Source organism: Manis pentadactyla, chromosome 13 (assembly GCF_030020395.1).
Source record: "Manis pentadactyla isolate mManPen7 chromosome 13, mManPen7.hap1, whole genome shotgun sequence".
Taxonomy (NCBI): Eukaryota; Metazoa; Chordata; class Mammalia; order Pholidota; family Manidae; genus Manis; species Manis pentadactyla.
The window spans coordinates 101,447,234-101,466,290 of NC_080031.1; the positions used below are offsets into that span (position 1 = coordinate 101,447,234).

General features: G+C 43.8%; 2 protein-coding genes across 8 annotated transcripts in view; both read left to right on the plus strand.

Annotated features, from left to right (window-relative positions):
- The window catches only part of LOC118917847 (protocadherin alpha-2-like), a 133,535-nt gene extending 127,991 nt beyond the window's left edge, over positions 1 to 5,544 (plus strand). The window contains 2 exon segments of the mRNA XM_036896106.2: positions 2,696 to 2,754; positions 5,483 to 5,544. The gene's annotated coding sequence lies outside the window, so the exon portion shown is untranslated.
- LOC118925177 (protocadherin alpha-C2) overlaps positions 1 to 19,057 on the plus strand; it is a 144,119-nt gene that overhangs the window by 97,767 nt on the left and 27,295 nt on the right. For all 7 annotated transcript variants that reach the window (XM_036896027.2, XM_036896065.2, XM_057490970.1 and 4 more), the window contains exons 2-3: positions 2,696 to 2,754; positions 5,483 to 5,571. In XM_036896027.2, coding sequence (XP_036751922.2) covers positions 2,696 to 2,754; positions 5,483 to 5,571 — 148 coding nt within the window. The remainder of the gene's footprint in view (positions 1 to 2,695; positions 2,755 to 5,482; positions 5,572 to 19,057) is intronic.

Sequence of the window (19,057 nt, forward strand, 5' to 3'; positions counted from 1 at the left end):
TATATCACCCATATGGACTGCCTAATTCAGGTTTTCTATATCTGGAGTTTTGTTACTGTTATTCTACTAAAGGATCAAGCTTTGAAACAACAGAACATACTGCGGCTTTTTACCAATAGAAATTAAACATTGTACATCCAGGTCTCCACTGAGTCAGGTCTATCAGTCATCATCTTTCAACCTGAAGTTTTTCAAGTTTAATCAAAGTTGAATGAAACCCTGGTGCATTTTATTACTTAACAATTTTTTTATCATGTTAAATCAGTATCTGGGAAACTCAGAAGTAAAAAAAGAAAAATACGTGTTATTCCATGTAGATTAATTTAAAACACCAGCTTTTGTCTCAAGGAGACATACACATGACTGTCAGCCTGACCCACCAATCAGGCAAGTAATTTTAATCTCTCTAAAGCTCAGATTTCTCACTTTTGTAATTTAGGTACAATAATGTTGCCTTTGCATGATAGTCATTTATTCAAAAACCTTTTAAAAACCTGTCAAATTACCTGAATCCCACTAGGCTCTGAGGATATAGCTGTGAGCTATGAGTGTCTAAGGGAATTCATATGTTTATGAACAAAACAGATATAATCTCCTTTATAGAATTTACAGTCTGATGAAGAAAGGGTTCAGATAAATGCAACAAGTGTAAAGGGCTTATCCCGTTTCCCAGTATTGTGTGGATACTCAAAATATTACTTTCTTTCTCACCCTTTCCCTGCCTGATCTTACTGCTATAAGACATCTCATAACTATGATTCTGACAAATGAATCTGAGAAGCATCTTGTTGCTGATGGACTATTACAGAAAATGGCAACGTGACAAATTAAATGTTGTTGAGGAAGTAAGATTGTATAATGCACTGTTTCCTGGTCAGTCCTGCTAGAGCTGTGCCTTTCAGCAAAAGGAGGTTGGTGATTTCATTCCAAAGATCAAGTTGCAGCAATTTTCATCATGCATGTTACCCAATCATAGAAGAATTGGCAACATTTGCTCAACAGATGTCAATGTCTTTCTTGAAGGAATATCTCACAGCTGACAAGCTGACACTAGTGTGGCTGATGGTGAGAGGAGAGATGGTGATGATTAATAACAAGTATTTCAGTCACATTTTCAGGTCTGCAACATGATTTGCAAAGATTTTTTTTTTTTTCCTTCTGACACCGCTGGTAGAAAATTGGGAACCCCTTCTTGGCATCTGTAGACAGTTTCATGCTACTTTATACGAAACATCCATAGCATTCTGTGAACTGGAAAACCAAGGATGAAGTAGTGTCTTGCCTGCTCCTGTCTCTCCAGTAGAGTGGAAGGGACCAACCGGGGAGGGCAGTTAGTACATGCGGACATTTGAGGGAAAGTAGCCTCGAGTTGTAGCTTTCTCTGGATCTTGACCTTGGCCAGCTCTCTGAATGCCATCTAGCCATCCCAAAGTCTGTCTGGAAGTTGAGATGCTGATCCCTTCTTCTCTGGCAGTTGAGAAAGAGTGTGTTAATGAAATACTGTGCATTCCTTGAATAAAGTATAAGAATGATAGGAATAAGAATCATTGCCATTTTGAAATAGTTTACTGGTATTAGAGGCTTTGGGTGTACCAAATACGATCATGATAATCCAGAGGAAAACACAGACATCTCATTGCACTCAGATAGACTTCAGTATCCAGTGACAGGACCACTTAAGTCTCTGCCTATGAAAACGCATTGAGAGGAACATTCTAGCAGAGGTGTTTTTTTTTTAACAGTAACTTTTTTGCTAATAGATGCAAGATAGTGATGTGGTTGATTTTGTCTCCAGTGATTCCTGAGTAGCTTCTACTCAGCACGTAACTCCCCAGATAGTCTTTAGGTTGCCTATATTTTCCTCTTTGTCCCCTCCACTTTGAATTGGCAGTTTGCAGACAGAGGGCAGCAGACCTTTCCAGCACGTAGGTGGTGCAGAGTGAGTCAGACTCCTCTTGGGCTTCAGCTGCTGCCTGCTTGACAATCAGAGCTTAGTGACAGTAACGGAGTGAGCAAGCAACGCACTCAGGGAATTAGACGAGCAGGGAGCAAGTACAATTTTATGAAAAGGATTATGTGGCAGAACAGGGTCAAACTGTGCAGTGGTTTGTTTTCCTCTCCCCAGCAGTCCTCTTCAATCAGCAGCAGAGGCAACTCCCTGTTGCTGGTGTTGTGACTGGACACATCCGTCCTGGGCCCAGCATGCTGCAGTCTGCCCTGCCGGCAGCAGATTACAGTCCTCTGTGGTCCAGCCAGATGGGCAGACTCATGTAGTCATGTACCCTATTATAGCTGGAATACCAATTTGGGGGTATTCCCTTACTGGGGCATTTGAGGGGCAAAAACAATGAAAGCTTTTCCTGTCTCAAAGCTGACTGTCTTTGCCCCAGTGCTGCTTTAAGAACGTAGACCTGTTTTGAGCAGGACAAAGCCAAAGGTGGCTTCACAGCACCATTGGATATGGTTTTCTGTGATGTTTAGTCTGTGCAGGGACCCTGATGGGCTAATTTAATTTTCTCTTCAAGCATGATACATATGGATATCATCTTAGAGTTGCACATGAAAGGGTTCCTTACTACTTTTTTTTTTTTTTTACATGCATGGAAAAATGTAAGGAACAGCTAATCAAATAACATCATCACTGGGGGATCATTGTTTTGCCATATTAACAAAAAACCCCTTTGTGATTTTGCAGCCACGACAGCCCAACCCTGACTGGCGTTACTCTGCCTCCCTGAGAGCAGGAATGCACAGGTATGTATTACCTTCCTTTTTTCACTCACAAGTAAGTTTAACTTTGGATGACTCAGATAAACTGGTCTCCATAGGCCAGGAGCTGCTGTTAGAACCGAGACACTTTAGATACTTTGCCAGGGAAATTCAATTACTTGAGTCTCTGTGTCTGTTCCTTGAAACATCGGAAGTGGTCGGTGTCAAATCCTCATCAAGTGCTGGCATGTGAGTCCCTTGCAAAGTCACAGAGACAGGCTGCTGTGTGCTTTCTTTCCTCAACATTTCTATAAAGAGATAATCCCAACTTCTTTCATCCCTTCCCCACCTGTACTTTCTTTCCCTCCCTTAAAAGTTGTAGTTAACAGTGATGCTCTTGACTTGTGCACAGTGTGTAATGTATGTATACGCGCTGTCCTTGGTTTTCCATCGCACACTGGCCGTTACATCCTATCAGCCACAATGATTGGTTGTTACTATTGTTCATGTTCACTCCTATTAGAGTCTCTTTATCTTTTCCATCCTGTTGCTGTCTTATTACCATCGGTGGCATGGGCTCTTCAGAGGATGAGCCATGTGAAAGGCCTTTATTGAATATCTGGAGACCGAATCTAGCCTGTGTTAAATTAACTGTAGAGTAAATAGCTTTGCTCTAAGACTCAGATTAAATATAATTTTTGCTCTTTCTACTTTGTCTCTTTGACAGTAATTGATAAACTACCATTATTCCCAGAGCTGATGTAGTATCCATGCCATGGGGTCAAATAAAAGATTCTTTGTGTTTTTGGAAACCAAGAAACTAATGTTCTCTAGCACACAAAGGATTTAGTTTTAAAGAAGAAATAAACTTAAGCCCCTCAGACTACTTGGGCAGCTCTTAAGTAGATGAACACCAAATCTAGATCAATTTCTAAAGAGAGAGCTTACAACGTATGTGTTGAAATAATGGAAAATTAGTTTTAGCCCATTAAAAATGTATTAAATTAAAATAAATTAACATATTCTCAAGTATTACATTACAAATTGAACAGAGATCATATAATGGGTGCTAGTTCTGAATAAGAAGCAATGAGTGAAAGGCCAAAAATCGCTAGTTGGCTGTATGGGATGTCACATCGGAACTGGGGTCATGATTTTAGGCCAGAAACACTCATGCTGACGCCAGAATACCAGCTATCAGATGTATTCTCTATATTTGTTAGAGAACAGCTTGTGCTCTTGCCTGCAACTGCGCTGTCGTGGAAAAAGCATGGTTTGTGATACCAGCTCTTTCTCTCACAATTAAATTCGTGCCTTACTTGGAAAGTATCAAGCTATGATATGTACCTTAAAAACTACATTAAAAAAAAATGCTAAACATATCACTTCCTTATCCCATTTTTAAATGAAAAAGAAAAAGCCAAATGTGCCTCTGTTCAGTTTTCAATTAAGATATTAGGAGATTTAAGTAGGATATGAAAGGAAATAAAAATTGAAGCTAAATGCAATTCATTCCTCATATTATAGTACATTGAACATATGCTGGAGTTGTGAACTTAAGCGATACTCATCCTGTTCACACGGGGTTGGCTTCTTGGCCTTTCCAGCCTCAGGCATCAGGCACCATTCCTTCGAGAATTCTGTTTTGAGCTGAGCTGGTTCCAGAGTGGTTACATCTTCAGAATGAATCTGATTGAACCCATATAATTTGCTGGCAGGATCCAGAAGCACCTGGATACTAATATTTGAGAAAAAGAGAAGTTCTAGGACATAGATGAAGGGAAGAATAACAGTAGGGCAGAGCTTAATGAGTGAATTTTTATTAGATACACTGTTTGCACTCAAGTGTAAGAGAATAGCGAATTTATAGGTGGCCTTCCCCCACAATTGTTCAAGTCTCTCTCTTCAGACAGTAGTATAAGTAACTTTTTTAGTAACTTAATTTGTGGGATGAACCTATGTCTAGTTTTAAAGAATCCTCTTATTTGGGGATGGCTTTTTTTGGATGATATTTACCCTTAGGGTCCCATTTGTTCCCTCCTTCATTCATTAATCCAACAAATATTTGAGGGTCTAATACGTGCTAGCATTAGACATACATAAATGAATGTGACGTCCTCTTCAGTCTTTGAAGAGTTCATGTTCTATCTCAGCTTGCCTCGAAGGGTCTCCCAGTTCTGGTCACACTCCCTGCAGTATTTCATGTGAATCACTCTCTTCTGAACTGGGATCTGTGAGTGGTGGCAATGAACTTCCTCTGGTCCCAGGAAATGTAGGATGAGTAAAAGACACAGGAAGAGTTAAACAGAAAATGAGGTTAAAAATTAACTGGGTAGTTAAATTAGAATAAAACCACAGATATCAGACATAATTTTTGTGTGTTTTCCTCTTGGCTGTAGAGAACCAGCAAAAGAGGCTTGGGACTTGGGAGAACGACCTCTCCTCATCTGCCTCAGCATTGAGAGGTTAAAAGGGCATTAGCCCTATGATGGGCTTCCCGTTAGATTTAGTGAGGCCCACATGGCATTAATGAAAACGAAAGTGCCGTAAATATAAAGCATGTCCATTGCCTGAATGTATAGCCAGCACTAAGTCAGCAGTGCTTTTGCGGTTTATGCAAGGTGACTACTCAGCAGTAATTGCTTCAGTTCAAGCCCGAGTAGAATGTGTTAGCTGCAGCACTGCCTCCAGAGATGTAAGCACTTTCTGAGGGTGGAAGGAGATCTGGAAACACATTTTTGTCTAACCATTCTTTGGGTCTGTGTTTACTCAGCTCCGTGCACCTGGAGGAGGCTGGCATTCTGCGGGCTGGTCCGGGAGGGCCTGATCAGCAGTGGCCAACGGTATCCAGTGCGACACCAGGTAAAGACCCAGGGTCGTCTGTCTCTTGCTTAGATTCTGGAAAGCGGTCAAAAGGGTCAGATGAACTGTTTTTGTAAGACCAGGAATGTTAATGTCTCTCTTTCCAGTCTTCCTTTTCTTACATGCACGACTTCCTTACTACCTACATGATTATCATGGTTTTCTACTTAATGTCCTTCATAGCTGAAAACAGATAATATAAGTGTGTGTGTATGTGTCCAAAGTTCTTTTTTAAAATAACCAGGTACCTTTCAAATGCTTAGACTATTTAGCCACACAGAGATGCACAGGATGACACTGCTTAGCAAAGATCTTTTGGTTGAAGACAATGGAAACCCACTCAAAGTAGTAAACAAAAGGAAGGGAGATAGATAGATAGACAGACAGACAGACAGACCGACAGGTGGAATGGGGTTTCTCATGGAAGTGGAGTTATCAGAACCAAGGCATCATTCTCTTTGCCTTCAATCCAAAGTCGGGCCTGCTTCTTTCTGCACATCCACACCGTTCCACAGACTTTTGCTGCCTGAAATGCACATTGCTGGACACGATTGCCTCACAGTTTCTTAGTCCAGAGAATGAATGAGGGCCAATTCCTAAGCCAGACTTTCAGGAAAGAGAACCTGCCAGTTAGAACAGGAACCTAATGGCTGGGTGAGCATAGAAAAGTTTCTTAAACTCACATTTCCTTAGTATCCTTACTCTTGCTCAATCACTAAAACAATATCATTATCATAAAAATATGGCTTTGGAGGCCCATCTCTGTGGCAGTTTTCTGAAGGAAGGATTTTGGAGACTAGATGGTGTCTATTATAATCCTCTATTAACAGAATGTCATGATGATAATATAGTTACTAATTTTTGAGCCATAATATACCGGTACACTGTGCCAAGCATATAATGTGTGTGATCTCATTTATTCCTCATGATATTCTTACAAGGGATTTATTCTCTCTATTTTATGTATGAGAAACTGGAGACAAAGAGAGTTAATTAAGAAACATCTCCAAGTTCACATAGTTTATAAATGGCAGAGGTAGGATTCGAACCCAAGTGTGTCTAGCTCCAAATCTAAGTGTTTCTAGCACTTATATTCATAGCATGGCTGGCTTGCAAGAATCCATCCAAATTCAAATACATACATACATACATACATTACAGATGACATAAAAGTGTGTATAAAAAGTTCTTTCCAAAAATAATCAGGTGCATTTCAAATGATTAGGCTATCCAAGTAACATGTGCAGCTAAGGGCCCATTTTTGCTGGCAACTCTCAGGGCTTCCATTGATGCTAATCAGCCAGCATTTGCTATTTATGAATGTTGCGTAATTCAACTAAAAGTCACATTTGTCAAAAAAACAAAAGCACAAGTTAAAGCAATTCATTAGAGTGCTAATATTGCCAGATGGCAAGGAGAAGAACATAAAATTGTTCATTGACAAATCTGCAATACCAGTACCAATAATGGAGTGAAGAAGTGATGGAGGAGGTTTTAGACTATCAAGTGTTGCAAGATGGGGAAGCATCTGGAAAGGGAAGAGCTACTCAATGAAAGCAGCCACATGAAACCACGGCCTGCTATCCTGCCTTCATTGCAGAACTCTTCTTGTTCCCATTCAGAGCTTTTCTTGTTCTCACAGAGGCTTTGTCAGGTCTGGTGAGCCAGGAACTAACTTTGAAGACATTCTCCCTTTCACTGGAGAGGCCGGTCAGTGCAGATTCCCAGGCAAATGTGAGTTAGGAACTCTGTACTGATTATTCACCTGCATCTGGCCCAGCCTATCCTTTAGATTCAAAAGAATGCTGATAGAAGGTAGGAAAGGAGTCTCCATCGCTCCTGCTGTGGAATCAGTTCCATTCAGGACTGTGGCTGGCTGCTGACTCATGAAGCACCTTCCTCATGGACCCAGCTGGACAGAGCTCACACCTTCTAATAACTCCAGTGGTGACCTAGCCACACTTTTCACCATACCTCCACACCAAGGACAGGAAGTTAAGGAGGTGCTCCTCTGCCTTCTGCACTGGCCTTTTGGTACTTTTGGGTTTTAGGAATCAAAATATGTTTGGAGGGGATATGGCATAAAGATTACGATGATGATTTGGAGCCAGATCTGAATTGAATTCCAGGTCCAAACTTACTTGCTGCGTGAACATAAGCAAATTACTTAAATTCATGTTTTCTTAATTACCCCAACTGTAAATTGGGTATAATAATAACACCTATTTTATCAAGTTGCCGTGATAACTAAAGAAAAAGAGCTGAATATAGTGCTTATCATACAATATTAATAAATGTCTACCCCTCTTACTCCTTTGTTTCTGAGCTACTTTCTGCAATTTATGATGTGGCCTTCGCTGATAACCTGGTGGCCAGAATTCAGTCGTTCTCATTTATAAGCTCAGGAACAGACCCTTTAAGATTGTCTGGATCATCCGGATATCTACACACTTGTCACCCCGCAGCCGCCCTCCTGGGGATGGAATGAGGAGAATTTATTAGTTCTGCCCAAAGAAAAGGAAAATGCTTCAAAACATTTAGCTGTTTCCAGTCCCAAGTAGAGCCTGCCTTTTGTTGATTCGCTTGCCCTTAGGGCTTCATGATGAAGTTGTGGTTGCTTCCAAAGGCTTCCTCCTGCTGCCTGAGTCTCCCCACTTACGTCTGAGCCCTTCTCATGAACCAGCACCTTCTCATACCAACACCTACAATAGCTGTAGCTGTAAAGGGAGCATAAAGGGAGAGAGGCCTGCAGTGTGTTAATCCTCATCCACACGTGTTCCTTGCAGCTGTTTTTCCTCCGCTGATGAATTCTTTTGCTTTGTCACTAACCTGGTCATTTATTTTCACAGTCCATACAAGCCCAGGATAAGATGCTAGGCTCTGAAGGGATCCATGGGGGCATCACCAGGTGATGTTTCCTGCACCTGCAGAATAAACACTCAGGCATAACCTGTTGATGCTGATGACCAGCCCTTTTCTCCAACCTTGCTTCTGCATGAGCAGACCGAGATCACAGGCTTCTCCTTTAGCAGTTTCCCAGGAGACTACACAGAGAAAGATGAGCTAAACAGGGCGTGCACAGCACGCAGTGATGGCCTCGGCTTCAGGGAAGTGTTTAGAGAGGAGGGGCATTAGAGGGCTAGTCGTTCGCATTTACAACCCTAACTTTCTCAGTGTGATGAATGCTCTGAAGAGGTTTTAATGAGTGCCCTCCTGTGACCAGTTCCTAGAGGGAATCCCGAGGGTTATAAAAAGACCTCCCGCCCTTCCAGAGAGCTGGTCTGGCTTCTGGGCGCCAGGCTGCTGTGCTGTCTCCCAACTGGTTCTCCGGGCTCCTCTTTCTACATTTCAGGAGATCTTCGGACTTACCCTAAGGCAATAGTAAATTATTTTTGGAGTGGGAGATACTCACTGTTTCAGAAGTGCTTCAGGGAATTCCAAAACTCTCAGCACTGCCAAAGATAACACTGTAGTCAGAGTCGAGCAAGGCCCCTGGAGAGGGCTTTGGGACAGAACAGGAGAGACTAATTAGGTAGGGGAGGCAGCCACAGCAGTGAGGCTTAGCTGGAGACCTGTGGCTTAGGGTGACTAGGCAGTGGTTCGCAATATCATCTTCGAGTAGCACCACTGATGTTCCTATGGAATCGGAAGTTCTCAGGGTGGGACCCAGCAGTCTGTGTTTTAACAAGCCCTCCATGTGATCTCAGTGTATCCTAAAATTTAAGAACTGGTCTAGAGTCAAGAGTGAATATTCCTGAGGTTGTCTGATATCTTCGGAGGTTCAGAAACTATGTAAGGAAGGCATCTGCTTCTGATTCTTGCAAGAAACAGTGGCCTTTCCCCATGTCAGAGAAAGTTACTTGGGCTCTGGGTCAGAGTATGAATTCCATCTCTGCCACTCAGCAGTCCTAAGTCCCTGGCGCCATTATTTAACTTTTCTCATTCCCAGTTTCTTTCTTTACAAACTGGAGATAATAGTAGTGTCCACTACATGGGGTTGTTGCAAGAATTCAATGAGGCGATGTGCATGTGTTACGGACCGAGGCGAACAGTGGTAAATGGTAGCCATTTTTATGATCTTTGAAGGAATGAATTGATCCTTCAACTTCAGAATTTAGGACTGAGTGCTTCTGAGTCATCTCTGAGGGAACACTATTATACAGAAGATATTTTTTTAAGTGCCTGTCTTTTTGTGCCCTTGGGGGATTGTTTTTTTCCTGGTTTGTTGTGTCTCTATTCTGTGGCTAATGGACACAGGTTATGGGCCATCGTTTTATAGGGAGATTCATGCTTTTATTTGTGTTAGGGATTCCTACTTCTCTGAAAAAACTCAATTCCCCACGGGCCCCAGGGGAACTCCATTTCTGATTCTTCCCCAGAAAGAAGCCATGATTTTTTTGGAATCCATTTAGAAGCACTGCCAACATGAATTTTTCCACTTGGTGCGTGAGAGCAGCCTGAGGCCTTGTTAGAGAATTTAGAGTGCATGCTGGTCCACTAACCTGCTCACCCCCAACCTCTGCTGTTGTCATGGCAATGATGGCCCTGGGAAGTGTGTGCATATCCGTACTGGGGGAGAAACGAGATCAGGGCTGTTGCGGTGGGGCAGCTTCCTCCAGTCAGTGGCCTCCACTCTCACCTTGCAATTCAGAGCCCAGGAGGGTGAGGCTGGCTTAGCAGTCTCTAGCTCAGGAAGCCGAGTCCTGGTAAAATGCATTTTACCTTCTGAGGGCGAGGAGTTCATCACGTCTGCTGGAGTTCTCTATGTTATGTGTTCTGACCCGGCCTGGCGGGAGGGAGCGAGATGGCTGAGAAGGGGAATTAGAACCCTCTACCTCAGAGAAGCCGTGAATTAAGTCTTTGCGGGCTCCATCCATCCGTGCTTTTTTTCATTGTCTTAGAATAACACTCTGCCCCTTCTATTTTTTTTTTCAACAATAAAACAATCTGATTTTTTTTGGTATCATTAATATAAAATCACATGAGCAACATTATGGTTCCTAGATTCTCCCCATTATCAAGTCCCCACCACATACCCCACTACAGTCACTGTCCTTCAGCATACTAAGATGCTGTAGAGTCACTACTTGTCTTCTCTGTGCTATCCTGCCTTCCCTGTGCCACCCCTATATTGTGTGCTAATCGTAATGCCCCTTATTCCCCTTCTCCTTCCCTTCCCACCCACCCTCCCCAGTCCCTTTCCCTTTAGTAATTGTCAGTCCATTCTTGGGTTCTGTGAGTCTGCTGCTGTTTTGTTCCTTCAGTTTTTGCTTTGTTCTTATGCTCCACAGATGAGGGAAATCATTTGGTACTTGTCTTTCTCCACCTGGCTTATTTCACTGAGCATAATACCCTCTAGCTCCACCCCTTCTGTTTGTAATGGCCATGTAAATAAAAAACTAGAATGAAGACCTCCTAGTTTTTCTGAAATTAAACATTTCTGTTTAATAAGTAAATTCTGAGATGGTTCTCTCCCTCCACCCTGTATTTCATGCACCTCTCTCATTTTTCCATTACCACTTCTTCCAGGATTGGTAGCCATTGGCAGACAATGGATTGGCACCAGGATACAATAATAAAAGGATTTCTTCCCTAACAGTGGCAGCAGACAGAGATCATGTGCCTGCTTAAGATCCAGTCCCATGTGCACTCAGTTCAGAGGGGGGGAGTGAGAGAAAAGAGCAGCAAGAAGCGTCCCCTTAGGCTGTGGGTCCCTCCAAATCCCATGAAGGCACAGAGGCAGCTAATGCAGCGTCAGGAAGTGGAGGCTCATGATGGTTCCTTTGTCTTTTATCGATCCATTTAATGTGCTGCTGGAACAGTCCAGTCTGACTCCTGAAAACTTCATCTTGAGAAACAACTTTTAAATACGTCTTAGGAAAAGAATACACTTGATCTAAGAGTGTTGGATGGGACAGGAGAGTTTCCAAGTTACCCCCTTTCTAGTTTTCTCTACACACCAACCTTTGTAGGCTGATTTTTAAGCCTCTTGTCAAAGGGAAATTCAAGTTTCTACTGGGGAGATCCTAGAGTCTCAAAGGGCCAAGAAAGGAGGTGGTCACCAACTCTGCCTCCAGACTTCGCTCAAAGATGACAGGCTTCCCGTGTGTTTGAGAGCTTGGCTGGGAAGTGGGAGTGGAGGGCGAGAGTCCACGCTTCATTCTGAGGAAAACATTGCTTGGATTGTTCGGAACTGGTGGGCTTACAGCCCCTCTCTGGAGGTGCTTGGACAAGAAGGACCTCTTAGGACCTGGACTGAGGGCAGAGGAGTAGTAATAGCTTGCAATTCCTTTAAGCTTTGCAGCTTCAGCAAGCGTTACGCTCAGCCTCATTGATTGTGGTAAACTAGAAATGAAAGCCTGTCCACAGCAATAGCAAGGATATTTAATGACAAATATTTTCAGAGAAACTCAGCCCAGATTCCAAAGGAACTTGAAAAGTTCATTTCCACAGAGGCAGTGAACTTCACAGTTGAGAAGGTCATTGCCTAACCTGGAAAATCATATTCAGATCAAGCACTGGCTGAGACTAAGGGTCTCTAGGGGAGGGCCATAGAGTGCTCACCGCCAGACAGCCTGGGAAGAGCATGTGGATAGGAGAGGTGCCTCTTCTGCCTCAGCTTTTGGAGCTGTTACCCAATCAGAGGGAGGAGGAGCCAAGATCCGGGTATTCCACTCATCTCAGTGAGACCAAGGGTTTCCTCAGCCGCAGCCCTGCCTGGAATGGTCCATCTGCAGGGGAGTGGGCATGGGGGAAGGCAGTCCTGAAGCTAGCAGTACATCTGTAAGGGGAAAAAGGATGTTGGTACTAGTATTAAGCAGGAAATTGAGAGCTTTGTGTAAGTCAGACTCAAGAGGTAAAACTCTAGAAGGTTAGGATATGAAAAAGTAATTTTTAGGAACAAATCTGGATCCACAAGAGAGCAGGAATGATGAGAAGCTTATTGTTGTTAGAGTTGTGTCCCTTGACTGCTGAATCCCAGTGTCCCCTGGGCCTTTAGATTACAGCTGCCACTGAATGTGATAAATAGCCAAGTGAACTTAAAATATAAGTAAAGCCTGTCCTGTAACAAAACGTCTGAACCAAGTTTGTTGGTGAGGGTCCAGGAGAGTTTGGGCTTACTTTCACCACTGGACCCATCCCAGGTCCAGAGCCATTGTTCTCGGCCACCTGATGGGCCAGGCTGAGTAGTGGTGTGGCATTCCCCCTCTTCCCTCATGTTTTTGGACTCTGCCTCATTGATACTTTGTCACACTGAGCACACATGTCACATCTCTGTTCACATATTCACCTGGAGTCACCCAAAGTCTGTCAGGCTAGATGCCTCAGCCAGCGTGAATGATTTACATTAGATGCACACCAAGCTGCGTGTCAGGGTTTTGGGGGGAGAAGAACATCCCCAGGTGTGTAAACAGTGTGAGGCGGACACCTTTGAGTCTGTGAGTTTGGCGCTGTGTTTGACCGTGAGCAGTGGAATAGAAAAGTCGATTAGCAAGGAAGCGTGTGTGTGGTAGGAGGGTCTTTGTTTTTGAAGTTTCAGAGTCTTCAAATCCTGTGTTGCTGCAGCCTGGGTTGTAGAAATAGTCTTTTAGAACAAGAGAAAGGAAGACTTTATAATATCTACTATTTATTGGGAACTTTGATAAGAACTTTACATGCATTGCATACTTGAACAAGAGAAGTACATTGTTATTCCAGTGTTGTAAATAAGGAAATTGATGTTCATGGGAATTAAGTGACTTTCTTACATTCACACATTTAGTGTCCTCTGCACACCATTATATTCCCAGTGTCAAATAAGGTGCCTGCTGCACAGTGGTGCTTAATATTTGTTGATTTGTTAATGCATACAATGGCAAAGACGATATTTGAGCCTATGTCTGCCTACTGCTTGACTAACACAACTACTATCACTTTGTGTCACATGACAGGTGAACAGAATAACTTGGTAACTTGGAGAGGACTGTTCATTGGCTGAGCTCCAGTTTGCTATAGGAATCTGTATTAGTTTCCCATTAATTAAAGAAGTAGCTTCTTTGGTCTTTTTCTCTTGCAGTCACGACCTTGCTCCCAGGACACTAGCCTTTGCAATGGTGTTGATTTGAAGAACCTCACAAACCCACCTCACAGGCAGGTCCCTAGAAGTGGGGGAGGACAAATGTAAGGGAATAAGATGGAAATATCACAATGTCATGTGTAAGGACAATGTGCTATAACAAGTTACCACAAACTTCATGGCTTAAAACAAAGCAACTCTACTACCTTGTGGTCCTGGAGGAGTGAAATCCAAAGTGGGTTTTACTGGGCTAAAATCAAGGTGGGTTCCTGCCACTCTATAACAGGGATCCATTTTCTTTCATTTTCCAATAATGCGTTTTTCATTTGCATTTGAGCCTTCAATGGCAGCACTTTTTAATTGCCTGTGTCTGTAACAGTCTGCTCATGACAATTTAGGTATTCCCTAAGTAGGTTCTCTCTCCCATGCCCCTCACTTCTTCTGAGTCCTCACTAGCAGGGTCATTAGCGTCCACATTTCTACTAATAATCTGTTCAGGGTACTTGAGACACTTTCTCTCGTGCTCCTCAGAATTCTTCCAGTCTCTGTCCACTGCCCATTCCAAAGCCACTTCAATGTTTTAGTTATTTGTAACAGCAACACCTCATTCCAGGTACCAAAATCTGTATGAGTTTCTTAGGACTGTGGTAACAAATGACCATAAACTAGGTGGCTTAAACCAGTACAAATTATTATCTCATAGTTCAAGTCGGAAATGGGTCTCATGGAGCCCCAGTCAAGGTGTCAGCAGGGCCGCATTCCTGCTGGAGGCTCGAGGGGAGGGTGCCTTGCCTTTTCCAACTTTTAGAGGCTGCCTGCATTTCTGGGCTCCCGGCTCCTTCCTCCGTCTTCAGTGCAATGCCAGCAGTCTAGCATCTGAAAATCTCTGACTCTGACTCTCTTGCCTCCCTCTTTCTCTTATAAGGACCCTGTGATTACATTGCCCCCCCACCCCAATAATCCAGGCTAATCTATCTCAAGATCCTTAATTTAATCACCCCTGCAAAATCCCTTTGTCATGTGACAGCATATTCACAGGTTCCGGGAATTAGGATGTCAGCATCTTTGGGGGACCACTGTCTGTTTACTGCAGGGTCTTCCATGTTCAGGCAGAGGAGGCTGTGCCCGTCTGTGTGTGTAAACCTCAGTAGAGGTGAAGGTAACATGAGCTGCCTATAGGACTGTGAAGAGGGGGTAGGCAGTGTAGACTAAACTTTAAACACCTTTTGAAGGCTGCTAACTGTCTGAAGTTAAGTGGTGACCAGTTAACCACCCCCTTTTCTTCCAAGTCTTAACTATGAACAGATGTAAGGAGCTAACTGAGGGATCAAAGTTCAGAATCAGATTGATTATTGGTAAAGACGGTCTGGGGAATGCCACCGGGCCTCCCACCCCCCAGAACGCAAGGGAAGAAAATGAAGAAGCGCAGGCCTCTCCCTCCGTAAGGCGGGGAACCGCACTGGTGTGATCACCAAACAGAGGCTGAGCCCCCGCCAAGAGATCTTAGAGGAGAGGGTATCGTGGCTGTTGATGCTAACTTAGCCCAAAGAAAAAGCACGATCTATGTAAAATATGGTTTACAGCCATCTCTTCAATCAGACAAGTAACGGTTCCGTCCTGGGAAGAGTAAATAAGGAAGTGGAGCCAAAGGTGAGAGCCCCCCTTTAGGCCATCCGCCGAGGATGGAAATGTTGGTTGGTGGGTATCCTTTTCTCTACGGGCAGAGGTAGAAAAGCAGAGACAGGAGGAAAATGGTCCCCACTGCACCATCATATTAAGGGCCAAGAGGTGTTGTTCTGCCCCAGGCTTATGAGGGTTTTTCTGAGTTGGGGAGCAACCAGGAGAGGACAGTGCTCTTCGGATCTCTGCAGGCTAATCTGGGTGAAAGGGCAGAGTGGCTCGCAGAGAAGTCACCGTCCCCAGGGTGACGCCGGGGCAGGGACAGCACATGCCGCCAGTCCTGTGTACATCAAGCATCTGGCTCGGGGTGAAAGCAGACTGAAACGTGCACGCAGGGCTTCCCTAAGAAGGAATGCGGCGCCGGGTCAGTGTGTGCGAGCCGGGGGCCAGGCAGTGCGGGGGAGGAGCTGCTTCAGCCAGTATTCCCCAGTGCCGCTTGCTTACTTTCCTCACGATGTGTCCTGTGTCAGGGTCAGGGGTCAGGGCGGTTATGGGCCAGTTCTGTGAGTACACGTGCACTCACAATTTGTTTGTCTTTTAGGAGCGTTTTGCATAAAAAACCTATTCTCACACTAGCTGCCTCTTTGAGATCTGAACAGGCCAGGCCCCTCCAAAGCCTGGAGCCCCTCAGCACCATCCACAGCTCTGACTGGAGACTAAATCCATGACAGCGATTAGGCATGAGACCCGTGAAAGAGCCTCCTTGGAGGCCAGCATCCCCTGCAGGCTCCTTGTGTCACCAAGGTGTCAGTCCAGCTGCCGTCCTTGCAGTCTGCAGTCAGTGGGGCTGTGTTTAGTCAGTGATCAGTGTCATGTCAGTTACCCTCAGCTGGACCAAGTGTAAATTGATTCTAAATATTTGCCTTGGGGAAATTTCTTTAGGGAGAGTAAGCTGTCTCTAAATCTAAGGATTTAGGGATATAAAGTAGCTTCTTTGGTCTTTTTCTCTTGCGGTCACGACCTTGCTCCCAGGACACTAGCCTTTGCAATGGTGGTGATTTGAAGAACCTCACAAACCCACCTCACAGGCAGGTCCCTAGAATTGGAGAGGACAAATGTAAGGGAATAAGATGGAAATATTACAATGTCATGTGTAAGGACCATAATAGGGCCATGCACAGGCAGGGCCAGTGATGGGGGAGGAAGCCGGGACAGACCACCAGGGCCTGTCACTCCAGAAGGAGACCCAGCGTTGTAATCAATGAATCCATGTTGTGATCAATAAAATCCCATGTGAGTATGGTAAGCTGGCTCACCTTTCCTGAGAGGGCCCCACATGTTGTTTTCACAGGGCCCAAACCATCCCTTCGCAACCATAAATACTAGATGTTGTGGGAACCCAGAAAATGGAACTGGGGGTTTAGGGGACCAGATCTGAGACATTGTGACATTTGATACTAGGTATTGAAGGAAGGTAAATAGGATGTGGGAAGGGAGAACATTCTAGACAAAGGGAATAATGCATGAAAAAAAAACCAGAAGTGCATAATCGGGGTAAATAGAATGAGTGTGTGGGTGGTGTGGGATGGAGGATGGTTGGGAAATGAGATCAGAAAGGTAGGCTGGAGTCAGTTTTTGTAGGTCCTTAAAAATCCCACTAAAGAACTTGTTTCATTTGTTGGCAATAGAGAGCCACTAGGTTTTTTATTTATTTTTAAGAAAGGAGGCTCTGTTGAGTCCCCTTAGCTCTACTGAATCTTAAAGAATCATCCTCTAATATGTCAAGACAAGCTTATGAGCCATCAACTTTAGTGTTTTTCTCCACTTAAACTAAGGATTGGAAACTGAGTGTCTAGAAAAATGAGACCAAAAAGGAGGTGAATGCAGCTTTTTGTGAAAAGGACTGGCCGTGGAAGTGTTCCTAGGTAATTCTGGTTGATTTGATGTGCTCATGTCTGAGAAAATGTGGAGGGTGGAATGGCAGGCTTCTTTAAATTTTGGCTTGTGTTGGCTGAGGAGTAAGTAGCATGGCGTTGTAGTGCCCCCCACCCCTGTTGTACCACTTATTGTCTGTGCCTCAGATTTATTAATGGGTAAAGGAGTAAAGACTGGAGGCTGTTATAAGGATTCAATGAGACAACACAGGCAACATGCTTAGCACAGTGCTTAGCTCATGGTGAGCACTCAAAAATGTCATCATTTTCTCAATTTAACACTCCTGGCACTTAGCACAATGCCTGGCACACAGTAAATGGGATTCAAAGTGTTTTTGCTAGATTAAATGGCCTGGTATTCTAGTGCAGCGGGGAGGCCAGGGCACTGGGGGAGGTCAGTGGTGACAAAGAGGGTTCTCCCCAGTGACACATGTCCTCTTGCCCTCCTTTCTGCTGCAGTGTCTGATGGCCGCTCCATTTTATACCCTCCATGCAGAGATATCACTGCTTGTCTAGAAATGGTTGCTCAAGGCTGAGATGTGACACAGCAACACAGAGGCTGGGATTGCTGCCAAATTTTAAGAAGCACACATTGTAGCAAAGTGAGGGGGCGGGAGAGAAGAAAAATTTGAAAACCCAACCAAACCCAGAAGCAGTTTTATGATTGGGTCAAGTGACTGTGCGTCCGTTTCAGGTGGGACAGGCAGTGTGCCGAGTCCCTGGCAAGTTGTGCTGCAGGAGGAGTCCAGCTGCGGGCTCTGGGGTCCCAGCAGGAGCTTTGTGGGGCCCCGCACCGAGGTCGTGTTTCACTTTAAAATATTATGCTCCCACCATCTTGAAGTTCTTGGTAACTTTTTAATAAGGAGCCCTCATTTTCACTTTGTAGTAGGCCTTACAAATTATCGAGCTCGTCCTGGGCCCAGGCTCTCTGATATGGTGGCCTTTGTCTCAGCTAGTTTTTGAGTTTGCAGCAGATTAAACAAACAGTGGCTGGGTTAGTCTTTTTAAAATTTCTTTCTTTCTCACTCTGATTAAATTATACAAGGCCAAATCGTGACAAGTTAAATCTGTACAAAACTAAAATAAAACGAGTAGTGCCTTATTCCCAGCCTCCAGTCAGGCTCCCCAGAAGTAACCCCCACCAATAGCTTCGTGTGTATTCCCCGGTTTTTTAATCATGATATAAAGTACTGTTTTATAAAATAATATGCAATTGTGTTATTGATATAAATACTAAACAGTACTGCATAATTTGCATGAAAATATTCCATTTTCCCTTCCTCCTACTCCCCTTCAGCACAACAACAGGGTTAACAGTTTTGTGTGTATCCTCCAAATATTTTTTAATAAATGGACTTCATTTTTTAGAGCAGTTTTAGGTTCACAGCAGAACTGAGCAGGAAGTAGAGAGTTCCCACACGCCCCTGTCCCCAAACCCGCACCACCTCCCTGGCTGTTGGTGTCCGGCACCACAGTGGCACAGGTGTTAACAATAGATGGACCTCCGTTGACGTATCACTGTTGCCCAAAGTCAATAGTCTACCCTAGGGTGCACTCTCCCGAATTAATTTTTCGAATTAATTTTTCAAATTAATTTTTAGAGACATAATTGATATATAAATGGATTTTTCTGTTTATTGAAAAAAGGCTTTCAAAAGGCAGAATGAGATGTTATGCATATTAGTACACAGCCTGGTTTTTTTTTTGACAAACCTTTCCAAGTCAGTCCATATAGACCCTGCCCCATTCATAATAAGGGTATACTCACTTCGTTGTATGCCTGTATTATAATTTATCCAGGTTCCTATGGTATCTATGTTTTTTAAACAATGCAATAATGCATATTCTTACAAATATATCTTATGTGCTCCTACTA